The sequence below is a fragment of the Falco naumanni genome, chromosome 6, assembly GCF_017639655.2.
Source record: "Falco naumanni isolate bFalNau1 chromosome 6, bFalNau1.pat, whole genome shotgun sequence".
NCBI lineage: Eukaryota > Metazoa > Chordata > Aves > Falconiformes > Falconidae > Falco > Falco naumanni.
In genome coordinates this window covers 74,704,357-74,732,344 of record NC_054059.1, presented here as the reverse complement: position 1 = coordinate 74,732,344, position 27,988 = coordinate 74,704,357, and the positions used below count along the sequence as shown (strand labels likewise).

At 44.5% G+C, this 27,988-nt stretch overlaps 1 protein-coding gene across 1 annotated transcript in view; it reads left to right on the top strand.

Annotated features, from left to right (window-relative positions):
• The first annotated feature begins 2,869 nt into the window (after positions 1 to 2,869).
• The window catches only part of GPR137B (G protein-coupled receptor 137B), a 28,950-nt gene continuing 3,831 nt past the window's right edge, over positions 2,870 to 27,988 (top strand). Inside the window, exons 1-6 of the mRNA XM_040598371.1 lie at positions 2,870 to 3,381; positions 12,679 to 12,728; positions 17,813 to 18,035; positions 21,841 to 21,990; positions 24,055 to 24,183; positions 27,022 to 27,146. Of these exons, the coding sequence (XP_040454305.1) occupies positions 3,013 to 3,381; positions 12,679 to 12,728; positions 17,813 to 18,035; positions 21,841 to 21,990; positions 24,055 to 24,183; positions 27,022 to 27,146 (1,046 nt within the window). The 5' untranslated portion in view covers positions 2,870 to 3,012. The remainder of the gene's footprint in view (positions 3,382 to 12,678; positions 12,729 to 17,812; positions 18,036 to 21,840; positions 21,991 to 24,054; positions 24,184 to 27,021; positions 27,147 to 27,988) is intronic.

The window sequence follows — 27,988 nt, the reverse complement described above, 5'->3', positions numbered from 1 at the left end:
GTTCAACTTGCAGAATCCAGATACTCTGTGTTATCTACTTTAGTTCGTTTGAAGTCAAATAGCAGTGGGACAGCCTAGCTAAGCAGCTTTTTGAACCCTCAGGCTCCACTCAAGTTTATTCCTTTGGACAGTGACCCTTAGAAAGAAAACAGCAACACAAACAGATCACCTGGAATTGCCCAACATCCCTAGACAGCAGCAGGAGTGTGCTAAAGACCAAGCAGTGGCTGAACTTCTTAAGCACTGGAGAGCTGCACAGAAAGTTTGATCTATTGAGAATTTTCTTACGCTGCTGCAGTGCAGAGTTTCCCAACCAACCTGTGCTTGCCTGCTGGCAAGGACACACATCTGTGACACAGTCGGGGCTACCACTGTGCTTTGCTGTCCCTTGGCAGCACCTGACCAGGGGAGAAGCCTTTCTTTGGCTGTTGACAACATGCTGCCGTTGAAGTGCGAGTTGGCAACCACATCCACAGGGCCACTAAGGGAAACCAGCAGTTCGTTGAGTGGAAATGGATTCCTGCTTCTCTGTACATTTTATAGTATACTTCAGGCACGTGGCAATGTTAAACTCCTGGTGGTTTTGCTGATGGCATGCCATGGAAGCCTTTACCCTCATTTAGCAGGCTAAAGTCTTACAGCACAAGCTGAGAAGTGTTGTTATAGGTCACTGATAAACAGCAATAGATTGCTTATGGCCACCAGGGGTTAATGTTAGCCACAAGCACAATCAGAAAGTTTGTGGTGAGAGCAGAGAGGTGGTGTGTAACCCACTGAATTTATTATCACTGTACTCTGGCCTCTAGATAGTGCGTGTGTGCACTGGGGTTGGGGAAACTGAGGGATGTATAAGGCAGGCATCTATTAGTGGAACTGGGAAAGGCTAGAAAGAGGCTTTCCTTGTCTGCTAGAAGGAAGTATGTATCAGTTTAGGAGAGATATTTTCCTGATCTGGGAGATGGAGCCCTCTGTAGTATGTATTGAAATATATTTTATTGTATCTATTCTATTTGTTATACATGCTGTCTAAACTCCTGCCCTTTATCTTCCCCATCTTTGCATAATGAATATGATGGTCTAGGTACAGACAACTTCTCTGAAAAAGTTGCTTCAGTAACTGCTCAGCTTTCCATGTTCTACCCTTCTATTGAGTAAATTTTACTTTTTTCCAGGAAATACGCAGGGCCTAGGAGCAGGTGCCAATTAAAACTAAATCCAAGTTTATTTATGCTGAAGCCATAAAACTCTCTTTCTCTGCAACCTATAACATGCATGTACAGAGGTACATGTACATGATTATTAGTGCTTTGATATTTCTTACTGTCTTTCCTCTTTCCCATCATTCACCGTGTGTTCTATTTCTATATGTAGTCAAATTGGCATAGTCACTCGGTGCTGTTATTACCCTGCTTCTGTAAGCTGTTTATCCAGGATTTCCAAATTGCTGCTGGTAAAGGTCTTAAAATCATATCTAGACACCTTAAGTGACCTGATTTACAGGAGTGCTGAGAACCCACAGATCCCTTTCCAGTCAAAGTTTGCTTAGCACCTTTAAAATCAAACTGCTTATGTTTCAGTACCTAAACATGGATATTGGAACACAGCTTTAAGTGATCAGTGTGGGTATTTTTAGGGCAGGATGGGCTCCACTTGGAGATCTTTTTAAAGCTATAAGTTAAAAAACTTAGTAATATAAATACAGCATATATAATTACAATAATTACATTTTTCAACAAAACCGTTGTTCTGACCTCCTCTTGGGGTGAGGCATTAATAATGTTTATTGTAGTTAACACTCAGTGTCAGTATCTGCATACCCTGAACACTGTGTTAGTTCACTACATGGACCCTTTCACTAAAGGAATCTTTTTTCACTGCTCACCAGACATGTGGGCTCCTCCTTGGGGATTATTCCAGTTAACAAGCACTTCTCATAATCAGCTTACTCTAAAAACATGGCAGTGCTCCAGCCATAACCAAGGTATCTTTTAAAAACCTTGTTATTTGATGGTATATGACGCTATACATGACCTAGAGATACATGAAGCATTTCCACCACACTACAAATGTCTAAACCACTCAGTTTCAGTTCTCACTTCCCACCCCCCTGAGTCAAACCCAGCAGCCTGCCATAGCACCTATTAATTTATAGATTTAATCCCAAGGGCACATCTGCACACTTGTGAGAAGGCGTGTCTGGTCAGCTGTTGCCACAGCGATAGCACAAATAGACAATGAAGAAGAAAAGAACCTGTAGCTGCATGTATGCTTTGATGAATTTGGGTATTTAGGGGGTTTTCTTTGTTCCAGTATATGCTGTTTGGAAGTCTTCATGTGCCTTTTCTCCCATTCTAATGAAATGTCTTATGTTAGAAGAAAAAGAAGATACTGGATGTGTTAGATTGGCTGTGCAAATTGTGTATTTCCTTAAAAACACAAACGTTTCTGCAATGCAGAGCTGAACTATTACAGCTTATTACAGTGGCTTGAATTTCATGAGTACTTTAAGGTGCTTAAAATTAGTCCTAATGAAATGCCGCTAAATAAACTACTTGCTAAACGGGAAATAAGACAAAAAATCCTACAAAGATATGATGTGGCTACACTGGGAAAATGCCAGGTACTTGCTTCTTGTAGAAAATAGAACATTATTTAACTAATTTAAAATCCAGATAATTTTCCTTAGGAAAAAAAAAACAACCCAGCAGTAAACTGTTCAGGGGCTGGTAGATTTCTTTGTTTCTAGAGGATGGTAAAGATTCGTGCACAAACATCAGCAAAGGGCAGCTTTCTGAGCTGTTCCCTGCCAATTGCTGACAAAGGCAGTCCTAATGAATCATTCTGAATTGTGATCATGTGCTACCAGCCCACAGTGAGCTGCCAAAGAGGAAGTGCAGCTTGTTTTCTTTCATTTTCTTGATTCCTATGCTGTAGGAAGATGAAAGGAGAAGGAGGAGGAGGCAACAGCGGCAGCCAAACTTAATAAATAATTCTGACGATTCCTGATATCAAATGGAGGCCCCTGAGTGGGACCCACTGAAAAATGACACCCTTCCGCCGACCCTGACGCCAGCTGTCCCTCCGTATGTGAAGTTGGGGCTGACCATTGTATATACTGTTTTTTATTCACTGCTTTTTGTGTTCATCTATGTCCAGCTCTGGCTGGTCCTTCACTACAGGCACAAGAGGTTCAGTTACCAAACTGTCTTTCTGTTTCTGTGCTTGTTTTGGGCCTCTCTTAGGACTGTGCTCTTTTCATTTTACTTCAAAGACTTTGTCACAGCAAATTCTCTCAGCCCCTTCATCTTCTGGCTTCTCTATTGCTTCCCAGTTTGCCTCCAGTTTTTCACCCTGACCCTGATGAATCTTTACTTCACACAGGTAAGCAACAGATATTTGGTCGATTAAATCTGACAGAATGATAAAGCACAATTTTGTAAGAATGATAAGAAAAATGTAATTTACAAAGGTACCTTGGCAATGCAAAAAGCAAATTTCAGTTATTTAGCTGGGAATTTTAACTTTTGATTTATATGCAAGTGATCAGTGTTACAATGAAACTGGAGCTTGAAGTGATCATTTCACGAATGGCAAATAATCTACTGTCTGTTAAATGGATATAATTTAGTTTAAGGTCGTGGGGAAAATGTATAGGAGAGCTTGAAACCTGGACACCCAAAATGTGGTTCTATTATTATTCTTTATTGTTGTTGTTATCAGACTTAATACACCTCCTGGCTTGTGTGCAGTCAGAATTGTAATTTCTGATTTTACTGGCAACCCCCCACTCCAGTTTTCCATAAGTTGTGTAACATGTTCCTGAGCGAGATTTCTATTCTGTGTATCACAGTCAAAACTGTGGGTTGAGTCCTACTGCAGACCCAAATGGTCTGTATTACAAATATGTCCTCTATTTCAAGGATGCTGTGATGTAAAGGTAAATTAGCTATATAGCAGGGTAAAGGAAATAGCATCTGCATTTCAGAAAGAGGTCTTGGGAGTGTATCTGTGCTGTGGACAGCTGAGCAGCCAGGTGAGTTAAGCTGCACAGCACTCCGAGTTGCTGCAGTTAGACTTGCTTAGAAGTACTTATGGGGAGCTTGGGTATCTTGGCACTGGGCTGCAGGACGGGATATTGGCATGCTGAGGCAAAGAAAGGCTGTCAGGCTTGCCTAAGATCCCACAGGAAGCTTGCAGGAGGGCAGGGACTGGCTTCTGTATCTCCTCAATCCCACTACGATGACTGGAGCAGGAAGCCAAGCCTGCACTCAGGTGACCCTTGTTGAAGTCTGCTTTCCCAGTGCAGGGGTAGTTGGCCAGGAGAGCACCAGCCTGCCCTGGAGCACCCCTGGCTGTGCTCAGGATGCTTTGGGCATTGCTGTGTTTCCCACTTGGAACTAGCTCAGTGCCTGGATCTGGGTGCTTCTGTAGCACCCACAGTGTTTAACAGTGCTCTGTGGCGATTAGGGGCCTCTCAATTCTGAACAGCCTGGCTGGAGAGGTCAGGCTGTGTTAGAAAGCTGCCATCCCAGAGCTGAAAAAGCAGCAACAGTAAGCATGACAGCTCTAAGAGGATCACTTGAGTTGTAGAGAGTATTAAATACTTGGAACCACGTACACAGTTTTGTGCTTGGGTTTACTTTTCTGGATTCAGTGTCTGAAACACCTGCTAACTCAACCCACTCCACTCCCTGGGACTTGAGATATATTAAAGGATTACAGGAACCTTTCATCTAGATGGTACTCAAATCCAGCTCAGGCATGTGGTGACCTAAGTTTTATCCCATAGCTATTGTGAGAGTCATTTGATAACGGTGTGGTTCCCCAGGGGCAAATGTCCATCATCGCACAGTCCATCCCCATCACAGTGGCTGGGACTAAGTCATAGCCCTAGGTCCGATTCTTCCCTCAGCCACACACGCAGGGCTGCTGTGGAAGTCTGGAGGCAGAATGCAGCATCTCTTTGCCAAGAGAAGCTGAGGCTGGCAAAGTTGGTGTGAGCATGGCGGGGGGGGGGGGGGGGGGGGGCACAGCAGTCTGCACTCTGTGCATCAGAGTGCCAGCACTTGGGGCTTACTGTTGTGGGTAACTGCTTTCTTTCATCTAAGGAAGATCTAAAAAGAGACCATACAGAGTGCACACATATGTCCTTTTAACTTATTTTTGGCATTGCTGTCTGATACTGTTCAGGAAGTAAAGTCCGTGGCTGGAAACAGAAAAAATGCTAAGGCTATCAGTTCTGCCTTTGAGACAATTTCTGCTTTGTCATCATGAATCCTCACATTCTTCTGCTGAGCCCCTCTGTAAAAGAGTGCAATGGTTACATGTCTTGCAGAGCTGTTCTGAGGCTTTTGCAACAATATTTGCAAGGGACTTTCAGAGTCTGTGATGTGCGTCATAATCTTTAAAGACCGTGGGTCACTGTAGACAGGCATATTATTAGTAGTGTTGCTTGCTTTAGAGCTGGTTGCTCCCAGTGAAATCTCATCTCAAATATCTCCCCAGCCAAAACAAAGTCTTAAGAAATACAAGCAGTCATTGTATGAATATAATGTAAGGCACAGAATAAGTGCACAAATTTTAAATCGCTGTTATTAATTCTTTACTTCTAACCATTGAGAGGTGGTTTGGCTTGAAATTCAGCATCTTCTTGAGACTGTATATTAAATATGCATCTAGCTTTCCGCAGTAGGCAAGCAAGAACTAGTGTGAAAGGGGTGGGGAGAGAGAATTTTGTTTTCAGTAATGGCTTATAACTTAACAGACTTGTTCAGAAACAACTTTTATCCTTTTTTCTCTAGAAGGCAGGCAAGAAGGGTCCGCAGCTGTGTCTCATTGCATAAAAACCGTACTATTGACCTGGTGCTTACTTAGCTAGAGGGAAAGAAGCGGTCTATCTATAGTATAGGGACAGAGGACTGAAAGAAACCTTATGGGTCTCTGAAATTTGCAGGTGTTTGTTGTCTGCTGTATAGCACCCACCATTTCTAAATATGGCACTGCTAGGAAAAGTTTTAGACACAGATGTGAGAAGAAAAAGTGATTAAAAAAATATTGCAAATCCTCCTGGCCAAACAAAAAAACTCATCTGGCAAGTGCCCGAGGGCATTTTTCAGAATAATAAGCACCTTTGAACTTGACAGAATGTTAGCCACAACTATTCTCTTTTTAATAGGTATCCTAAAGCAATTGGGACACAAATTTCAGCTTTATTTTATGTGTAGCAAGACACATAAGCCACAATGACGTTGGTGCAGCAGGGGTTGTTCCCAGACTTGAGCATCACCATCAGCAGATAGAGCCAAAGGAGCTGTAATATGTTAGGGTAGGTTGCCGAAGCAGGGGACATGTGAACAAAGGGGAAGCTACCATCAAAAGAGTTTTGACTCAGAATAAAGATTCTCTGGATTAAGAGCCAAGTTCAGGATCCTTTGCGAAGGTCTTGATGCTCTATTTAGGGCAGAATAGAAAGGGTGCTGCAGATAAGGCTTGCATAATATTAGCTCCTCTCAGAAATCCCATGCTGGAGAAAATACATGTGGTTTCTAATGAGAGCACTAAATTTATTAATTCTGTGTCTATTCATTCTCTTCTGAAGAAAAAAAATAAAATAATGTGACCTACCCTCTTAGGATAAGTCTGTCTACTTAGAAACCATTAAAATAAATCTTGAGTGAAATGAGATCCAGCAGCGCTTTTGTAAAACAGTAGTGCAGCACCGGCTAATAACTGCATTGTACCAGGCCGGAGCAGCTCCCTGATACTGATCCATCAGATAGAGAGCTGAAGTGTGCCTTTCCACCTACAGAGGCTAAAAAGCCCATAGATATGTTTGCCTTACACCTGCAGCTCCCATGGGTTTATTTTGCTGCTTGATAAAACAAAGACTGCAAATTGGCAAATAATATATTTTCCACTTTACGTGACTCCAGACAGGGAGAATCCCAGGACTCAGGCACTCTTTTATTTATGTCCTGCCTAGCCAAATCTTCCCTGGCCCTGACAAGGGCAGACTGAGGTGAGTCCTCAGGCTTTACGGTCAGTGTTGTGGGAAAAACTGTAAAGAAGGTCTGGGAAATAAAGTAATAAGTTGCCTTTTTTAGCGTGAGTGAGGGGTGGGCAGGGAAGGGCTGGCTTCGCCTTGTCCTGTTTGCTCAGACCTGGCATTTCCCCGGGGAAAGGATACAAATGAAGCAGAAGGGAGGCTAGGCTGGAGGGTTATGGACTCAAAAAACAAGGTGTGGGCCAATGTTAGTGAGCTGTAGGGGATGCTGGAAATCCCAGGCCTTCCCTGTGGCCAGGCACAGCAAACCATTCGGTAGGCTGTAAGTTTAATCATCAGGTTGGGAACTTCTCAAGGGCCTAGGGCACGTGGTGCTGAGCTAGGGAACTGTGAGGCTGTATGGATGGAGAAGGGCTGGTAGGCAGATTTACCTCTTCTTCCTCCTCCTTAACCATCTTCCCCTTTCTGTGGCATTCAGACTGAGAAGCTCACCCTGCCTCCCAGGCAGGGCTGATGAAGTCAGGGACTTTCAGAAGAAGAGAAGTGGTACAGAGCAAGACACTTGAGAGGGGAGCTGGCCGTGCTGGAAGTGCCTGGCAGGGTGGGGTAAAACCAGCACAAGGCTTTTGGAGAGGTTAGATGCATCTCAGTGGAACTGGGACACATATTAGCTCTGGGAGCAAAATCAAGAGAACTTTTCATCCTCTAGTTACCGGGGATAACATTTCAAAAGTAATACCGCCAGTGACAGAACAGAGAGAGTTTTTTATGTAGGAGAAAGATTTATTTTTAGTGGAAATTAATACACCATATATTATAAAACGTTATTAATTTAAAGCATGCTTTAGATGTACATAGAAATACACAGGGGTCTAACTACAGATGGTAAAGCACTAGCAGATACGGTTGGCGTAAAACGTTGCCCTCAGTGTTGGATCTATATGAGACAAATTGCAACTGCAGCAGACTGGCAGGCTGTCAGCACCCGACATGAGGAATGAGGTCATGTGTCTTAGAAAATAACTGGATATATGGAACGTACACGTGCAAGTTTACTGTGGCTGCCAGCCCCACAATGGTCCCTGTCCTTTCAGGATTATTTTTATCAATTTACACAAGACTGAATGCAGTAGTGAGTTACGTTGCCCATGTCTGCAGGCCTTATAAACCACGCAGAGTCTAGAGAGTAGAGGGGAAAGTTGTGTATTTTGGGGAATCTGATCCAAATGAAAGAATGCACACGGGAGAAAGAGAGAAAGGCCCTGGGACTGGAAGATACACAGCAGAAGAAAGGTATATGTGCTGATGGTGAGGGCCTCTGGGCCTGCATGAGGTTGTGGTGTATTTTCAGGGTGCAAAGAGTTTACATGCAGTGTGACAGAGGAAGAGAGGGGCAGTGGTGAAAGAAACTGGGAAGGAAAAGTACGTGCTATGTTCCTTATAGAGATTTTGAAATAAGAACTGGTAAATACAGCTGAACTTCATTCCTGTGCAGAGGGCCAGCTTGAGACGTGCACAAGCACTTAACACATACCTGAGGCTTTTTGGTAAGCTGAGCTGTAGCTCCTGTAAGAGTGAATTGATCAGCTAGCACTAGAGGTCCAGTGGAGGTTTGTGCCAGCTGTCACATCAGCACAGCTATACCAGAGCATGGACTGAAAATTGCTCCAGTGAGATTTTCTGCTTCTTTTGCTCTGGGAATATGTGCCTTGGCTCTGACACCTGTTTCATTGATACTTACAGGGCTGGAGTGGCTCCTGATTTAAACCCCTTAAACTACAGCAGCCTGGCTCTGTCTGCGTACTCTGCTGCCCAGCAGCTCTGCAGAGCTCTCTGCAACCAAGCTGCTGCTGGGCTCCTGTGCCACCCCCCTGCTCCTCTGCTGGGGCCTGGTAAAATGTCTTTGAGGTCTGCTGTTTACATCAGTTCCTGCAACAGAAATTTTCCCTGGCTGTATGAAGGACTTTTTGGAGTCCTTTTGTACTGCTGCGTTTTTATATGCCAGACATATACCTCAGGGGGGTGGAGGAGGGAGTGTGAGAATCTCATTTGAGGTTTCTAGTCCTCTGGCAAAAACAAGGAGTCAAAACAGGATATTTCTCCTTTAAAGAACAAGCAAAAGGGGAAATACTTTTAAGAAAAGAAAGTAACCCTTCAGACATCAGAAAATTAGTAGGGACTTTCACTGAGTTTTCTGTGTTGCTGTTCATCTTGGGGTTCTCTGAAAGGTCTTTTTAAAGAAGTCTGCCTTCTGCTTGCTGTTTAATCTATTCTTAGGAACAGCCTGGTTTGCTCTGGTTTGCTGGAAGACTTGCTTAGATGACTCAGATATTGACTGGAAGCTTTCTCCACGCTGTTGTGGGGAGGGGCCATTAAGCAACCAGTCTCGAGCTAAATGACTGTTAAAAGCAAAAAGCTGCACCCACGCATGTAAGGTGTATTGACATCAGCTTCTGACATCCTTATTCCCACTGAACAGGCTTTTATTCTGTGACAATCACATTGCTTTCATGAACTAAGGCCCCATCAGTGTTTAAGCAAAGGTGGCAGAATGTGGCCACCTGTGTTTCTGTCTGGCAGTGAATTGGTGAAAGTGTCCACATTGTATGCTGTGGCTTTCATTCTATGTAGCATCCATTTTCTAAACTGTTAATTCTCTTTCTCAATGGTCATTTTTCTCTGATAAAATTCAGAAGCTTTTATTACAGAATCATAGAATTTTCAGGGTTGGAAAGGTTGGAAGAGACCTCTGGAGATCATCTAGTCAACCCCCTGCTAAAGCAGGTTCTCCCAGAGCAGGTTGCACAGAATCATGTCCAGGTGGGTTTTGAATGTCTGCAGAGAAGGAGCAGCCTCTGGGCAGCCTGTGCCGGGGCTCTGGCACCCTCAGAGTAAAGAAGTTTTTCTTCATATTCAGGTGGAACTGCCTGTGTTGCAGTTTGTGCCTGTTGCCCCTTGTCCTGTTGCTGGACACAACTGGAAAGAGGCTGGCCCCATCCTTTTGACACTTACCCTTAAGATATTTGTAAACAGTGATAAGATCCCCCCTCAGCCTTCTCTTCTCCAGGCTAAACAGGCCAAATGCTCTCAGCCTTTCCTTCTAAGGGAGATGCTTCAGTCCCCTCATCATCTCTAGCCCTTCACTGGACCCTCCCAGTAGTTCTCCATCTCTCTTGACCTGGGGAGCCCAGCCCTGGACACGGCGCCCCAGGTGCGGCCTCCCCAGGGCAGAGCCGAGGGGCAGGATCACCTCCCTGCACCTGCTGGCCACGCTCCCCCTCACGCACCCCGGGGTCCCAGTGATCTTCTTGGCCACCAGGGCTGACTGCTGGGACAGGTCCAGCAAATGTAGAATCACAGTAACAGCTGTTCTGGTGATCTCGCATCTGGAGATCCTGCTGGGTCTGCTGCAGGAACATCGTGTTTGACTTTAGATAAGTTATCCACGGAGCTTTTGCTTGGTAGGCCAGCCTTGGACTGGTTTATATGATGGGACTGCTTTGTGACATTAGATGGATGAGTGGATCATTTGGGAGGAACCACAGGAGATGGTATTCAGGAACTTATGAATTTTCTAGGTTGTGTGGACCCAGCACGACTCATTGCCTGCTGCAAATTGCTTGTCTTGTGCAGTTCTTTGCACCGGCTCTGAATACTTCTGTTCAGTCCAGCTCCTGAAAACTGTCAAAATTAACGGTACAACATGTGTGAGTAAGTGCTACTTAGAACAGGTGAGGATTGTGGAATGGCCCTAGAGACAAGTTTTACTTGTTTAGTTTCACTGAGGTCAGGAATCTCTTCCCTCCCACTTGCCCACAGTCTCTTCTAGAATAAGCAGAACAGGCGGTAAGTCTTGTACAAAATGCATGCATGAAGTATTTTGAACCCCACGTCTTCTCTAAAAACTGACAGCCCCTCTCTATGCACCATGGAAATGCAGAACATTCACAAGCCTCTTGTACCTCTCCTTCCAGTAGCACATAAGTAAAACAACACAAAATTTCTTCCTGAACTCCCATGAGAATTCATGATCCAGGAATCTGGAGAATGAATCACAAAAATCTTTTGCGAGGGATACTGCCCGATGTGTTAACTATTTGAAAACAGTATCAATGGCTGCAGAATATTTTTAGATATTTCCCCACCACCACCACCACCTTTTCAATTTTATTCTCAGCTAATTTTTCTAGGGCCTGCTGAAAAGCTCAGCGTTCTTTGCTGGTTCAGCTAGTGCTAAGCAGACTGGTGAGTCACAAAAATAATTTCCATGTCAAGGCAGCTGTTTGTGGTGAATAGGAGTTAAATGACAAGTTGTTCCAGGATCACTGGAACAAGTGAAGCCTGATTTTCTCCAGATCTATGTCTCATGCTTGACTTTCAGCTGCTTCCATAACTGGGGCATTTCTTATACTTTGCTATGCAGACTCTCATATTGGGTGATGCGTAGGATCACTATGTAGGGTTCTCCTGACAGAGGTCATGTATATCAGGTGCATTTATAGAGTTCCTTACTTCTGTTGCTTCCTTAATTTTCAGGAGGGTGATAAAAGGATCATGTCTTTGATGCTTCAAGTATTTTTCCGTCAGTTCTCTGAATGGAGTATTTTAAGATTAGTGGGGGGACAGATAACAGGTTGACAGGCAGACACATGCCTACACATACATAGTGATCATGTAAGTCCTGTTTCCTTGGGAAAGCATGATAATCATAGCAAATATTATGCAAGCTATACTAAAGGGCATGCAAAACCAAGTTAAATGGGTAAGGCAGGATAACTCAAGGAGAAAATGATTAGGAAACAACCCAGAATAAGTCATACAGCATGTGTTTTTTTGTAATATAGCAATCAGTGTGCTTCAGTGTTGGTTTAAAAGGACATTTGTAAACCATGTGTTTGGAAACCCTGTTAGCTTAGAAAAAATCAGTGATGCTTTCCTGTAATTTTTTTAACAAATAAGATATAAAATATGCTAATGTATTTTTGTATAATTTCTGATGGTGGTTAAAAAACTGTGGTTGATATACCTAGCTACATTACAGAAAACATGTCAGTATTTTGCCTTTTCTGTTACAGCAAGCTAACTACTGGGCCTGAGCCACCTCTCTATAAAAATACATATTGTTGCATAGTGAACAGACAGTCAACAGAAGCCAAATAATACCTCACAGTAAAATAATGAGTTTGATTCTCAACAGCATCCTTTGGGCAATATAACATGGATACAAACTTACATATCCGATTTCACGCCAGGGTACTGTGATGGGCTCTTCAGGCGAGCGGCGCATCTGACCCAACATGCCAGTTTAAGGTGGACTATGTGAGAGATGTACTGTTCGGTCATGTAAGAGCCTGATAATTACTTGCCTCTATGACTATACTGGCATTGGTCCTCTTGTGAATACTGGTGTAAAGGACCTTATTCCCAAGCCAGAGTTAGTGAAAATAAAGGTGTAGACATTTTGTATACAAGAACATTGTGATCACCCACTGAGTGGTTTTGATACTTTGCTTAGAGCTTGCCTGCCATGGATAAGTAATAAATGCAAATCTGTTATGAAATGAAACCTATCATTACATGCCTTGTGACCTGTGAGACAGGATTCCTGTGGATCACAGTGTCTTTCTTTACTTACATGTATCCTATGTTTGATGCAATATTTTTCTGTTTTGCAGGTGATTTTCAAAGCTAAGTCAAAATATTCCCCAGAACTACTGAAATACAGGTAAGAACTGTGGAAATATCTAATGTGGTAAAGAAGAGTAGCCATGCTTTTTGCGAAAGACTACATCTTTTATAACTTGTGGCTTATCTCAGCTATTCATATTTATATACCAATGTTTTATGATGATGGTTCTGAGGCCAGCTTCTTCCTATGACATTTAGAAGTCTGTCATTTCACAACACAATTTATAGACATTCACATATTTCAAAGGCAAATATTTTTTCAAATGCAAGCAGAAAACACTCACCCTCGTGATTTGTTTACAGGTTCTTAACATTTGTGTGGCTAGGTGAATTCAGATCCAGTGCTTTGGTAAGGGTAGCAGATGTATTTATTTTGGCAGGAACGAGTGGGACTGGGTATGTATTAATCCATGAGGTCAGTGGTAATAAAAGACTCAAAAGTTTGAGAGAAGAGTTGTGAAGGGGAAGAGCTAGAGTGAATGGATTCAGCTTGATGATGTGTTTGGGAGCTCACAGGTAACCTCCCCTGACTCCGTAGGGTTAAGGTTATGGTAGCTTTACATTTAGGTGGAGAGATTTGTTTGGGTTCTTGTGGAGCAGCAGAAATTGTCAGGAACTACTTGAAAGCTCCCCAAAGGGCAGTAATGTCCAGAAAGATGAGGAAGCTCAGTAAATTAATGTTTATTGTGGCAGTACCTAAAAACCTCAGCCAGGCAAAGTCGTTTACATGGCGGTGGGGGTGGGGGGAGTTGTCTCCATTCTAAAGAAAGACTGTATCATCTGAATTCAGGGTAGGAAAACACTAATTTGAAACTGAAATCTGACCTCTTACTTGCTGACTGTTAGGAGAACATACTACTGTGTCAACAGATCAAATATTAACATTGTCCTTGCCCTGGAAGGTTTGGTATCCAATAGGGTTTTGATACAGCCGGAGAGGCGATCGTCTGGAACAAGTGCTTCAGCAACCATGTTTGGTAGAATGGCAGTACAGTGAGAGCAGTCTTGGGGTGGGCTGGGCTCGGGCTGGTGAGGGTCCGGGGCGTGCAGAGTGTGAAGGCTGGCTGAGGGATGTGGACTCCACGCTGAACCGCAGCTGATGCAGAAATTGTCAGGGTGGGAACAGAGAGTCTTGCATCTATTTTGGTGGCCTCAGGAATGCTTTCAAGTTAGTCGGTCTGTGTATATACCTTGACCGCATCCCAAACCACAAGGGGTGAGATCTGGATGTTCCCTGATAAACGCTGTGGCATACAAATACATTCACCCCTCTTTGTGCTCTGGTTTCTGTGGGAAGGAAATCCAGGAGCATGGGCAGGCAGACAAGCACAGCACACGCCAGCCAGCTCCCCAGCCAGCTCCCAGTGCAGGTGTGCCTGCCCCTGATGCTACGCATAGGCAAGAGGAACAGAGGATGGCTTTGCACAAAGCCTGGGCTGCAGGTTAGGGTGGTATGGGGCAGGTCCGTGAACATGTTCCTGGCTGGCTCTAGAGATGAGAGGTAGAAGCTTTGAACCTCATCAATTACTGACGTCTGTGGCAAGGCTTTATTCCTGAAAACGGCTTGAAAATGTCTTTCTTCAAGCAAAGGGATCTTGTGATACTTAGTCAATGCTTGTGGTGATATTTAGTCAATGCCTGTGAAGTAACTACATTAGCACCCTGCATGTAGTTCTTGGAATGTTTCCGTTCCTAAACACTTTTGTATTGTGACTGGAATTATTCATGCACAGACTACCCTCCCCAGAACAGCTCCATGTCCACCCAGACTCTTGCCTCCTGCATTTCTAACACAGATCACTCTTGGATCTGGTCTAGCCTTTTCTGTCTTATGCAGGTCTGTTGATGAAAGACTTCAGTAGTATTTTGTTTTAATATCTAGATCTCTTAGCATGGATGTGGTTACTCTGTGTAAAAGAGCCATGTAAATAAAGCTGACCTCGTTTCTATCTTACACAGGGCAAGTGGGGTGCTGTAACACGTGCACGCCCACGGCTGAGGTCCTGGATCTTAATTGTAACAGGCTCATGAAAGATCATAGAATCACAGCGTAGTGATGGACCTTTAAAAATCATCTAGTCCCACCCCTGTCCCATGGGCAGGGACATCTTTCATTAGATCTGGTTGCTCAAATCCTGATGGAGAGATGGATGATGATTGATAGAAAGATGGCTGGCTGGCCTGCAGACAGGGGCTGGAGTCTGCACTTACTGAGTTTGATCTTTCTTCATTGCTGGATGTTCACTTTTTGGTGTTTTCCTCCCCATTTTCATTAATGAAGTGTCAGACCTTATTGTCTGGTATTGACAGTTCTGCAGTCAATAACAGCAACATAAACGGGGCAAGAGGTCTCAGAAATCAGAATCATTTCAGATACAGAAAAAGCTGATAAAATCCTATCGGAGATCCAGAATATTAAGTCAGCTTTACTGAGCACAGCTTTCATGATGTTGTCACTGGCAAAAGAGCTCAAGGTGAAGCCTGTGCCAGACCAACTTCATATTTAAACAGTCCTTCTGCACATCTCCCTGGGCTTGGGGTTTTCTTACAGTCACTGGGTTTGGATGAGGCTTGCAGTGCTGTGTGTGCACACCTTGTTAGCACACAAGCCTCAGACGCTGTATGGTTTTTGAGGAAACCATGTACAGAATGCAGTAGTTTCAAACAGATTTTCATGTTTTCACGTTGAAAAAGGCAAAACTCACAGCATTCATCTGAAGTTTGATTTTAAGCTCAAAGGAAAACTTCAGGGTGCATCCAGCCTGACACAGAGAGAACAGAACACCCTGGCATGTGCCTTCCCCAGTCAAACCAGATTACATATGGCTCCTTTTAAGGGACTAGCTCTGAAGTGGGGATTAGGCACAACAGGCTTTTGAACAGTCACTGGTGCAATCTGGAAGCACCTCTCCTACCCTACTTTTCTGTTTTCTAAAAAGCCCCACATGCTTATTCGTGCCTTGTAGGTGCCCTTGTAGTTGAGATGTAAGGATACGTTCTGCCTTTAAATGAGCTAGGGATGCTTTCTGCAGCTGCAGAAACCCTAAAACTGCCCTGAGAGACGCAGCCTGCGTCTCCACCAGTGCTTATTCAGAAGTCCAGCAACAAGGCTTCTATTGTCAAAACAGGCAGCCGTTTCCCCAGCCACATCATGTCAATAAGGGGGATGGAAGATCATTATGTGAAGAGCTGCACAACCAACTGGCCATGACGGCTCACCCTGGCACGTACGGGAGCGTGTGGGCATGAGAGCGTGACAGTGCTTTTTTTTTTTTTTTTTTCCACCTAAACTCCATCAAGGAGAAGCCTGACCTGGAAGCCTCTAAGCCTTGCTGCTTGCAAGCCAGCACCAAGGGCATGCAGACTGCGCTGAAGCAGAAGGTCCCCTTGACTAAGATGAGCAAAAAGAGAGCATGTACCTACTGTCCTGCAAGTGGGCAGCATGCCAGAGCATACCTTTCCTCATAAGCTCAAACCCCACAAGAATATTTTACCTGCACTACAATAGAGGAGCAAAGATGACACTATTAAATCTTTAGACTTTGGGAGGGGAACGAAAGGAAGGCACATGACTGCCACTTAAAGACTTTTGAGATCTTGGTATGTAAATGTACCACCACCATAACTAGGAACTGCATTCTCCAGAGGAAGCCATGTGAGAGAGGAGCTTCAGGACTGCAGGGCTTTCAGCATTAGACTGTGAGGTTTAAAGGAACTGCCTCTAGCTGCTTATCCTAAGAACAGAGCCCTGCCCTGGAAGGTTAAGAATAAGCAGAATCTTCTCCCTGAGAGGGAATTTCCATGACTGGCAAGGAAAAGGCAGCATCCTCGATCACTGCCAGATATAACTGGAAAGAAGGGCACTGATTCACAGGCAGGGACTTTCAGGCTTTCAGTTCTCCCTGTTAACACATTTAAAAGGTCTCAAAGATATACCCCTTCTTTCCTTGCCCTCTGAAAAGAAGCCAGCTATGCTTCAGGTTTGTAGCTGTATTAATGCTATCAAAAAGGATATGAATGTGCGAAAGGAGAAGATAACCATTGGGTAAAGTATTTTTAAACAATCAGAACTGGATTCCTCAGGGACAGTCTAGATGTTTGTTGTTGGCCAAATTCAAAGTTTCCAGCAGGCATGAAAAGCTGTGGCCAAAACCTCTTGTTCAGTGACTGCAGATTATGACCCTTATCAGTAACTGTCTTGGTCAGCAACGATATTGAGGTAAGCAAACACCTGAAATGGAAACATGCCTTCTTTTAAAAAAAAAAAAAAATTAGTGAAAAGCTCCACAGCTGTGTGTAGGAGTAAAGAGGAATTAGAATCAGCTTTCCTTGAGTATGTGGTATACTTACACTGCAGGCTCAGTGCTGGGTAGGTGGGGAAAAAACAGATGGAGAAAACCAGTTCAACTTCTGAGCTTCTGTCTGTCAGTCTTCTCTTCCAGCTCTGCTCCTGTGGTTGTGGAAATGAACCTTTTGCCCAGCATAGATGGCAAAATGCCAACCCAGAATCAATATGCTTATTTAAGTTTCTTGGTGTTTCATCTAAGAGGTTGCCCATGCCCCAGTTATTTAGGCAAAGGGACAAAGAAAGGTGCTGGGGAACCAGTAATTCAGAGATTTTAACTACTATTAGATGCTTCCCTAATTTAATACGAAATCTGATGGCAAACATCAGCAGTCAGTGATGCTTCTCATGGCGGTGGTGGGGTGGTAAAACCAGAGTCAAAACCAGTCCGTTCCAGGAAACTCAACCTTTTGTGAGATTTCTCCTGTCAGTGAGCAGTGAGAGGGTTTGCGCTGTTTATGAAGTGCACGCTCTAAGAAAGTACGTATGTATTTAAGTACTGTGCTGTTGTATTTCTGCTGCAAACAGTCTTCCAAGTTTTGCTGCTTGGTATTAGTTTCTTTACTTAAAGCTTGTTGTGTAACTGTAAAAACAGGTTTGAAACGAGCCAAGTTAATCTCTCCAGCAATTTGGAGCGCTTTGATTTGGGCTCAGATGGCTGGTCGCTGTGGCAGTCCGCCACATGCAGCTTTCATTGCTCAGAGTGGACCTTCCATCTCATGACTGACACTTTGCTGAACAATGTTGCTAAAACTGTTTTCTCCTCACTCTCCCAGGTTGCCCCTCTACCTGGCTTCTCTTTTCATAAGTCTCCTCTTCCTCTTGGTGAATTTAACATGTGCAGTATTGGTGAGGACACAGAATTCAGAGAGAAAAGTCATTGTCTCTGTCCGGGTGGCAATTAATGACACGTTGTTTGTGCTGTGCGCTGTTTCACTCTCCATCTGCCTGTATAAGATTTCCAAGATGTCTTTAGCCAACATTTACTTGGAGTCCAAGGTAAGGTACATTTTCAGTTCTTTTCAAGTACCTTCTGAGAGACAAGGGCAGTGCAAAGCAAAGCCACACAGTTCTTCAGATCCCCTGAAGCTGGAGGCCTTAAACTTTCACAGCTCACGTTTGGCTGGCCATCCTGTTCATTATATGAATTCAATATTAAGTGGCAGCGAGGATGCCTTTGGCTAACATCAGTGACCCCAAAATATGTATTTTTGAGGCAGAGCTTATAGAATTTATTGACTGGAGTTTCTCACAGCTGTTTTTCAAGCGGATACTGCTTTCTCCAGGTCCCTGGCTGGAGACCACTTCATTTCAGTACTGCTACATAGAAGTGGTCTGTACTTCGGGATCCTTCAGCTTGTGAAATTATTGACTGCTTAAGTTAACTGTTTAAGGTAGCAGCATGCTGAAGATAAGCCAGACAGGGGAGTATGAATATCCCTTCATACATTTGCAACCTATCCTATAGATAATGAGAATGAATTTTAGAAGAAAATACATTATAATTTAGCCAAATGGGGAGAAGGGGAAATAAGTCTCTCCAATTACTCTACAAAATGCTCCTTAAAGAAATATTGTTAGGTTTACAGCTTTGGACACGTTCAGTGGTCAAGGCACTGGGGAACATCACATAAGCACGCAGCGTTTATTATAAAATCAGTGAAGATGTTTTGTGTCTATCAATAATGAAACAGAGCTTTCAAAGGTCCGTGCATTTGCGGTAGATAGTTAAATTTTAAATTACTAGTTTAACAAATAGCACATTACCACAACAAACCTCTAAAAAAAAAAGTAAGTTTCAGCTGCTATTTAGAAAATCTGATAATAAAATTCCTCTCTCCATTTAGTTAATCAGATGAAAGGAGTACTTTTCCTGTTTAATCAAATCTGGCCATACTGCACAACAACCGAGCTGAATACAAGATTTAAAAACACAGCTTAGTTTGTTTTGTTTCCTTCAAGCCTGTCATTTGCTGACCAAAGGGCATGGGCAATGGATTATTTTTACTAGTAAGGAAAGTTTTTCTACTGCTGCAAATCACAGAAGCATAAATCTCTGTAACAAAGCAGTGTTAACCTAAGGGAGGTTTTGGTAGATCACTTTGTTCCGTTTCCTCCTCCTGCAGGAAACCTGATCTTCTTTACTTCAAGCTATTTCACAAAACCCAAACAAACTCTAATACTATTGCAGACAGGAAAGGACAGAACACGGAGCCGATGGAAGTTTGAATGTGGAAATGAGAATTAAAGAGCGCTTTGCTCCTTTCTGCTGACCTGAAATGGGAGTTCCTCTGGGGACTTCCAGTAGGATTTGACTGCACATACTTTAGGGATACAGATGGCTGGAGCTGGCAGTGGAAAAACATCCTGGTTTAATCTGCTACTGTTGTGCTGAAAAAAGTAGCTAAAGGGAAAAAAATCCATTCTCTGCAGTGATATGACAGAAGTAGTGCTGGTGATAACGCACCCTCTGTGGTGCATGTAGACAGGCATCGGTACTGGCAGCCTTTTATTTGCATCTCCCAAACACATTCGCCTCCGTGACCTGGTGTGGGGGGGTGGCTGGGGTCCCTGCGCCAAGGCTACGACAGCACCAGGGAGGTGCCTGGCCCTGCCCTTAAGGTACCAGCTTGGGCCAGTTCTGTGCGGGCCAGAAGCATCATCACGCAGTGGGCCATGCTACCAGCTCAGGGCTCCCCCTCTTTTGGGTAGGGGCCTGTGACTGAAAAAGGACTCCTCTGGCGTTACTTTCACTGCTGCACTCTCCCTTCCCCAAGCCACTAAGTTGATTTGACTGGCGGCAAAACCACGACACTTTTACCCCCTTTTTTTGTATTTGGTGGGATTGAAGTTTGTTAAATCTCTAGCATATCTAACTATTAACTAATCAAGAATGACAGCGACGTAAGGAAACCTGTATAGGGAAATACTGACCCTGTTCTGCTCTTCACTTGTGCTCTCCCCAGTCTGTAACACCACCGATCTGGGACATGGGATGTGCCCGTCAGCAGCTTCTCCCTGCTCTCTCGCCCTCGGTTTCCATGACAGCATCACTGACTTGCCAGTACCAAAAGGGAACAGAGGAGTCCCTGGCAAACATTTCCTCTTTGTGGCATTTCCTGCTTGCTGGTCTTGCCACAGCTTTCACCACTGCCTACCATGCGTCTGCCTTCAACTTCCACACAGCACCAGGCTCCCAACTCACTCCTGACAGGGCTGCAGGTTATGACCCGGTGTGTGGTGGCAGTTCCAGCGTGTTGTAAGCAGCAATTTAGTCAGAGAGGTTGACTGTACTGGGGGTTTTGTAATACTCCTGAGCCTGACCGTTCCCTGAATCAGTATTATTTTGCTGGGAAAACAGGCAAGCTAGTTTTCTGCAAGCTTTTCTGACTACTCCCTGAGCTCCTCTTCACTGACGCTCACCAAGGAGCGCAGACTGAGGAGCTGGATTGACAGAGCCGCAGGGACAACAGCCGCCAGCGTGAGTGAGCAGCAGAGGGGCCCAGGTAGGCTCCTAAGGGCCAGGGATTCAGGACATGGTGACTTGGTGACTTCCCCGGTACATCACTAGCCATGCAGTTATGCCTGTGCTCTACCTGCCACAGCGCTTTGGACATCTGCTCCTTGGCTGCCAGCCTGGAAGCGGAGTGTGTGAGTGGAGGGAACAGGGTGCAGACCTTCCAGCCTCCTGCACTGGTATAAAAGGTCCTGTGAGGGGAGAAGCAGCTTCCCTCTTGGCCTCTCTCTCTCACATAGATGAGAGGAGCCCGTCCCGGTGGTGTGGGTCTCTGCCAGGAGAAGGAGAGGGCAGGGCCAGTGAAGCAAATGACTGCAAGGTATCTTGCTCCTCTAAAAGCACGCAGAGCTGTAACCCATCTTTCCCCCTCTGGCTATGCAAAGCGCTATTTCAGAGCCAACTGCACAGAATTTACTTTGAGCTTCTTTCAAAGCCAGTCCTATTTTTGTACATCTGCCTGCCTCTGTGATCAGACTCACACTGGTCTCTGTATCCATGGCTCCCGGATTCCTTCCTTTCTTGCTGCTACAACTCCTGTGCTGGTGTCTTAGCCTCCCCCAGTGACCTTCCCCACCTGACGCAGTGGTCAGGTGTTTCACTTATTCCTCTCACTGGATTAGGCTCTTTCCCCTGCTCTGCCCGGTCTTCTCTCTAGGGCTTAGGAACTGTTGTGATTTCACGCTTTGTAGTCTCATTCCTTCCCTTGTGCCCACGCTCCCACACACAGACTGCCCTGCCACGGTCCCTCTGCCTATAGGCTGAGCTTCCACTTTGTCTTCTCTGTGTTGACACTAGGTAAGGCAGGATGTTCTGTTCCTCTGTGCTGCATTTAACTGCTGACTGTTATGGTCTGCTCTGTACTTAGGAAATAGGTGCACAGCAAGCAGTTGTAAAAGAACGCAAGATTGCATCACGCCAGCATCTGATACAGGGTGCTCTATAGCTAATGCACAGCTGAAGGCTGAGTTCTCTTGCTCCATCTGATACCAAGTGTAGTTCTTACTCTGAATATAGCATTTGTACAATAAATAAATTGTAGGAAATAGTCACAGCCCATCTTGGTAAGGGCTGGAACTGCTACGATTGCTGTAAACTACTGGAATAATAAAACACAGGAATATATATAGCATAGGATATGCTGATTAAAGAAAGAAAGAAAGAAAGAAAGAGAAAAAGTCAGTTGCGTTAGACAGAGTAGCATGACAACCCCCAAAGTCCACACAAAGCAATGTTCTCCTCAATATTATTCCCGTATGAATAATAACTTGTGCTTAAAATCTCTTCCAGGGCTCATCAGTCTGTCAGGTGACAAGCATAGGAGTGACTGTTATACTACTTTATACCTCACGAGCCTGTTACAACTTGTTCATCTTATCGTTTTCCCAGACCAAGAAAGTCAATTCTTTTGATTATGATTGGTACAACGTATCAGATCAGGCAAGTATGAAAATATTTGCTAATGAGAAAAACTCATTCTTTATGTGATGGCTGATTTCCTAAATACTATGACAAGATGAATTAATGTATTTATTCTATTATTCCATGCACTGAGATCGTTTTGCTCCAGGAATATAGATTTCTGGTAATTTCAGCATAAGGAGCAAAAAAACCCTCAGTGCTAGCCAAATAATTAAAAAAATAATCAATCATTTATTTACCTTAGTTTTATTGTTAAAAAAAGGCCTGTTATTAAAAAAGACAGGTGTTTTGTCCATTAGAAAGAATGTACTGTACTTGGAGAAGCAGAAAAACAGTACTTGATTCCACTGAAGTGCTCAGTCCTGGAGTCATCATCAAATCTCCTGTTGCCACCCAGGCTACAGAGTTACTTACTTTGATTCTGTCATTAGCAGAATAACTTTGTAGTTTGAGGATAAGACTAAGATTCTTCCCACCCTTTAATTGCAAGTGACGATTCAGATTGAAAACTAACAGTGATAATAACACTAAAGGAAATAGCAGGGGATTCTTCATTGAATTTTATGAAATTTGGGCATCCGGCTCCGTTCTCTGCTGTGAAGCATGGAGTTAGGTCCCAGTAGTTTTCCAGCTCTGCCAGGGCTAGGAAAAATGGCAGGGCTGGGTCTGGACCATGAGCATATTTTTTTTTGGCCTCAAAATCCCAGACACCTGACATCTCCCCACGCTCTCATCAAGCACCTGCAGACCAAAAGCAGTGTTGCCAGCCACGCAAGGGCCTTGTGTTACCAAAGCGGTCAAGCAAACCCGGAGCCATTAACAATTTTCTGTTGAGCAGTAGACAAAACTGTAAATGAGAAGTAGGTAAACAGCAGGGTAGGATTGCCCAGAGGAACTCATTATGAGTTAGTTGAGTAAGGTCTGTCAAGGGACCGCTAATCAGCTCTGCTGCGGTGTAAAGAGGAGCGCAGCTCGGTGTTGCCACTCCGCGTAAATAGAACACACAGGTTTAGGCAGAAGGGCGCTAGGTTGTGACTTATCTCGTGAATCAAACATTTTCTCTCTTGTTGGGGCCTGGAGCATTGCTGCTGCTCCTGCTGACCCCTTGCAGGGGGCACTTCTTGTGCTGACTCCTACAGTCTGCAGTAGCAGGGGCTGGAACTTTAGGCCAGAATATTTGGTCCCATTTCCCCCATGGAGGCAGAGGTTGCTCACAGGGAGCTCACTGGAACGCTTCAGGCCTTAGGTCACTACTATGGGGTTTTGAACATCTGATCTGACTTGCGACACGAGGGTTGCCTGGATTTTAGGGTAAATGGTTTGAGCTGTACGTAAAGAGCCTGGAACAAAGAGGCAGGTACTCAATTTGGTACCAGAATCAAAAGTCACTTTTAAAAGAACAGCTTGATGTTCGTACTGTGGTGCTGCCTCAGGTCACCTGTCAGACACATTACCCTTTTCTCTTCTGTACAAAACACATGGAAGGACCAGATTTGCCCTCTGCAGCTGTGGTGAGTGGTGGAGGGGAAATCTAGAGAGAAATTCAAAGTTAATGCTACAGCAACATCATGGTTATTCAAGCTAACAACGTACGCCAATTTGAAGGGATCCGAGCCTTAATTTTTAAAAGCCAGATTGCCAGCAATGCCCTTGATGACCTGGGTATTGATTGTTCCTTTATGTATTATTCCCAGCTGGAAAAGGACTGGAAAACTAGTTTCTTATTACCTGGATTTGATCACTTAATCATTAATAGTTGCTTGCCAGGCTCTTAGGCTGGGAAGACCCCTGCATGAAACTTTGATTTTGCCGAAGGAAAGACAGCGGGAGGAGGAAGAAAGAGGAGGGAAGGTAGAAGGAAAGGGAAGTCACGTACCAAACAAGATAGCATAATGATTTTTTTTAGTATGCCTTTAATCATTAGCCAGGTTAATCTGGCTTTACTGACTGGAATTTCTGGCCGTGTTGTCAAGCATTTCAGTCACTTAAATATAAATCTTCATTAAAAGACATGTTGCCTCCTGCACCTTTAAAGGACCTGCCATCTTTATTTTTAAACACTCCTCTTTGGCTTTTCAACAGGCAGATCTGAAATGTCAGCTGGGAGACGCAGGTTACATAGTGTTTGGAGTGATCCTTTTCATCTGGGAGCTCTTGCCTACTTCCTTGGTTGTGTATTTCTTCCGTGTCCGAAACCCTACAAAAGATCTAGTAAGTGGAATTTATTACTATATTTGTTACTATAATGTCCAGGCAGGTCTGGAGGGCTCAACTTCTGAAGGAGCTTTTGCTTCTTTACATCTTGACTTCTCTTTTTCAATGTGTCCTTGGCAGAATAAAAGCAACCCAAGCTTCCTACTTCTTTGTACTAACTCCTCATGAAAGAAATTCATTGTATTTACCCAGAAGGAAGACAGGGTGTTTCTCAGGCAGCTCACCTTAAGTCAGGAAACTTCTTAAATTTAGGGACATCCTCCCTTCGAGTTAATACAGTACTTTACTGGAATCAGGTGGAAATGGAGTTTGTTATCCAAACTTGGGATCTTTCATCACATAGCAGTGAAAATGGCTGTATGCTAACTGTTCAACTGTATGAAGGAAATAACAGATCGAATTCTTTCAGCCCTGTACCCATTGAATTGTCTTCATGTCAAAGACCAGTAGCCACAACAAGCACTGGCTGACATTTTTGTTTGCTATTTCAGCAGAGCAGAGATGAAGGAGTGAGTTGTAAGAATAATTCCCTGTAAGTATCCTTAATATCTAGGTAGTTAATTGCGGGTCTGGGTTAGCATAGGATATGCTGGTTGACAGGCACGTGGGGAATGTAAGCCCTGCACTAGGATTACCGAGGTGATGTCTCTTTCTGTAGGCCAAACAAACCAAAGCTAATATTCCCCAAGAAGGATGTGAATGGTAAATTCACAAGTAAGAAAAGCAATTAATAGAATAACATTTTAGGGAAGGTGATGGTTTTTGTTCTCACCTGTGGGTTTCAGAGACAATGATACAGCCAAGCTTAACAAGGAAGTAATACCTGACATCACACTAAGGAACCCCATGGACCCCAGCGTCCATCACCAAAAAAATCTCAGCCCCACTCCTGCTTAGGAGTTAGCCAGGAGAACTGCAAATGGATTAAATGTTTTTGAGTACAGTCCAGTGGTGCTGCTTTTCTAAAAAAGTGACCACCGAGAGATCTCATTTTATTTAAAGGGCTTTTATTTAGTAAATTAGTAAAGCTAGACCTGGTGGTCAGGTTTGGGTAGTGTCTGCGAGATTCACAAGAGAATGAAAATAGGGGATGTGGCCTAGTCTCTCCTTTCAAAATGCTGATCACGTATAGGCTTGGAGTCCTACTCAAACGGAGTGGAACAGGCAGTGTTCTCTCACAAAGAGCACTGCAGTAACACATACGACATTTTATTTTTGCACTGTGATTTGGAGAAAGCCCTAAATCTCCAACTTCATAAAGATACAGCAGGAGATCTATTCAGTGACACCCCTTCTTCCATGGATACCTGTTTTAGAGTAGACATTCTCTGTCGTAGTGGATAGGCCATACGTGGATTTTTTTTCTACACAAGACAAATATTTGTGCTAAACAGTATCACGGGAAGAGGAAAACCAGAAACAACAATGGTAGAAAGAAGGAAGGAAGAGGCTGCAGCAGGGCAAAGCCGACCTTCAGTGTGAGCATGCCACAAGAGGGAGACCAAGGGCCATGGGACTTCAGTCTGTGCGTTCAGCAGGCCCGCTGGCACAGCGGCTCAGTATCAAATGGTCCGGTGGTTGAGAATTTTAGCCAGAAAGCACGGGGTTAGAATGAAAACAAACCCTCTTTTAATTAAAAAAAAAAAAATCGTAACACCTCTGATTCGGTAAAAATCCAAAATGTTCTTTATTTTTAATAAGGAACAATCCCAAGAAATAGTTGTTGTTTGGTTTTACGTTTCATTCAGGAATTCAGACACCCAAAATTTTGAGCAGAGACAGCCTGAGTTCAGCACTGTTGAAATGTAAAGCTCCACTCCATGGATGCTTATAGCCTGGAACGAGCTGTCAGCCTGCTTTGGTGCTGACATAGGGTAACTGCAGTGCGTGGGCCTTTGCCTTGCCATACCTCAGCCAGACGAACGCTGGAAAGGGGAAGATGACAGACAGACCTATTTTTACTTCTATTTTGTTATTTCTACTTTGTTATTTCACATCTAACACGCAGGGGAGATTAAGCTGCTCTCCTGCTTAAGGCCAAGAAGATGTCATCCCAGCTTATCCACACACAGGTGCAGGAAACCCTGTTCCCTGGGGGGGTGGAAGCAGAGGATCAGTGGAAGAGGCCCAGCTTGGTCACTGATGTCCCTCTGCACTGTTTCCAGAATCAAACTGACCTTTTGAATCTTGCGTGTTTCCTGTTTTGATTCGTAGGGAAATAAAAACAAAATGTTTTGTAAATGAAGGAGTTACATGTACACCCCTTGCCCTGTTTTATCAAAGGGCTTTTCCTTGGGATTTCACACTCACGGCACCGTAGGGCAGGTAGATACCGAAATTGCTCAGAGGGGTCCTCAAGGGCTTTTCAGCCGTGGTTCCATTAAGCAGAACGCCAAGGTTCAGCACGATCAGTTCCTGAGGCAGGGGAGGCAGCGCAGTGTGTGTGTGTGTGGGTTACAAATGCGGGAGGTAAACCCAAACCTGTTTAGGTGTTCTGTATCCTTCAGCTCCTCAGCTGCTTCCCCACTGCTCGCCTCGGGTCAGTGCCCAGGGTGGACAGCAGCTCAGCACAGACAGGTTACGTGCAGACGGGAGGGTGGTTTCAGAAATGGGTCATATCTGTCAGCTAGAAGGAAGGAAAAGCCGTTAAGATCAGCAGACCGTCACTGTGCTGGTAGAGAAAAACAGAAAATGCAAAAATATTTCTGTTGTTCACAGCAAATTGTCTATTTGATTTTGGAAACCAGGAGGTGAGTCTGCAGTGGCTTCTTTCAGAAGTCAGGCACCAAGCGGTTTATCTGTTGCAAGTACTGACTGAGGTTTCCCTTCCCTCAGGCCAACGCAGGAATGGTCCCAAGCCATGGCTTCAGTCCCAGGTCTTATTTTTTTGACAACCCGCGCAGATACGACAGCGATGACGATCTAGCATGGAATATTGCACCACAGGGGGCACAGGGCAGGTGAGATGTGAGATGCAAGAGGGAACCGCTGGCTTCCCGTAACGGGAATTCGCTTCCCAAAGCAGAGGAGGAGGAACTCTCCCACAGGGCCAGAAGACTAATGTAAATCATCTAGCTCCAAGCGCTGTTGCATAAATTCCGGGGGACAGGGGAAGCAAAGGGGGAGGGGGAGGTGGAAAGGCAGCACTGAGTGGCAGACGGTAGGGATCCAAGGGCCCCACAGAGGCTGCAAAGACACAAGAATGAAAAGGCTTACGTAATTTAAGGGTCGTAAAAGCGTGCTGCTCTTTGAGAAAACATGGGTTGCACGTTTCACCCTCTGCTGCTTCCAAGAGCGGCCTAAGACCTAAGACGTGCTATTTAGTTTCAGCTGCGAGCAAGGCAGCCTAAACACCCGGCTCCCTCCCTCCTCAGGGCGAGCAGCGAAGAGCTCGACAGCGCAGGCAGCAGCTTGCGAGGGTGGTAGCGAGCAGCCTCTCAACTTCGGGTGCCCTGCAACACGGCTGGGTGTGTTGGGGGTTGCCTGAAACGAAGGGGGCGTTTGCTTTCCCGCTTGCTGAATCCGCCTAACCGCTGCAATCCCACAGAACCCAGACCCGGCACGAAAAGCCCCTTTTCTCCGTGTAACCGTGGGCTGTAGGTAAGGATTCCCTTCCGGGAGGGAGCAGCTCGCAGCAAGAACAAGAGCGATAGCACCCGATCCGGAGAAGGAAGGGCACTGCCAGGGCACTGTCCTGCCCTGAAAGGAGGCTCAGTCACGTGTCATGCATTTGCTGTTCCTGTATCTATGCTATGCTAGTAGTAATTAGTATAATCAATTGTCTGCTAATGAAGGCTAACCT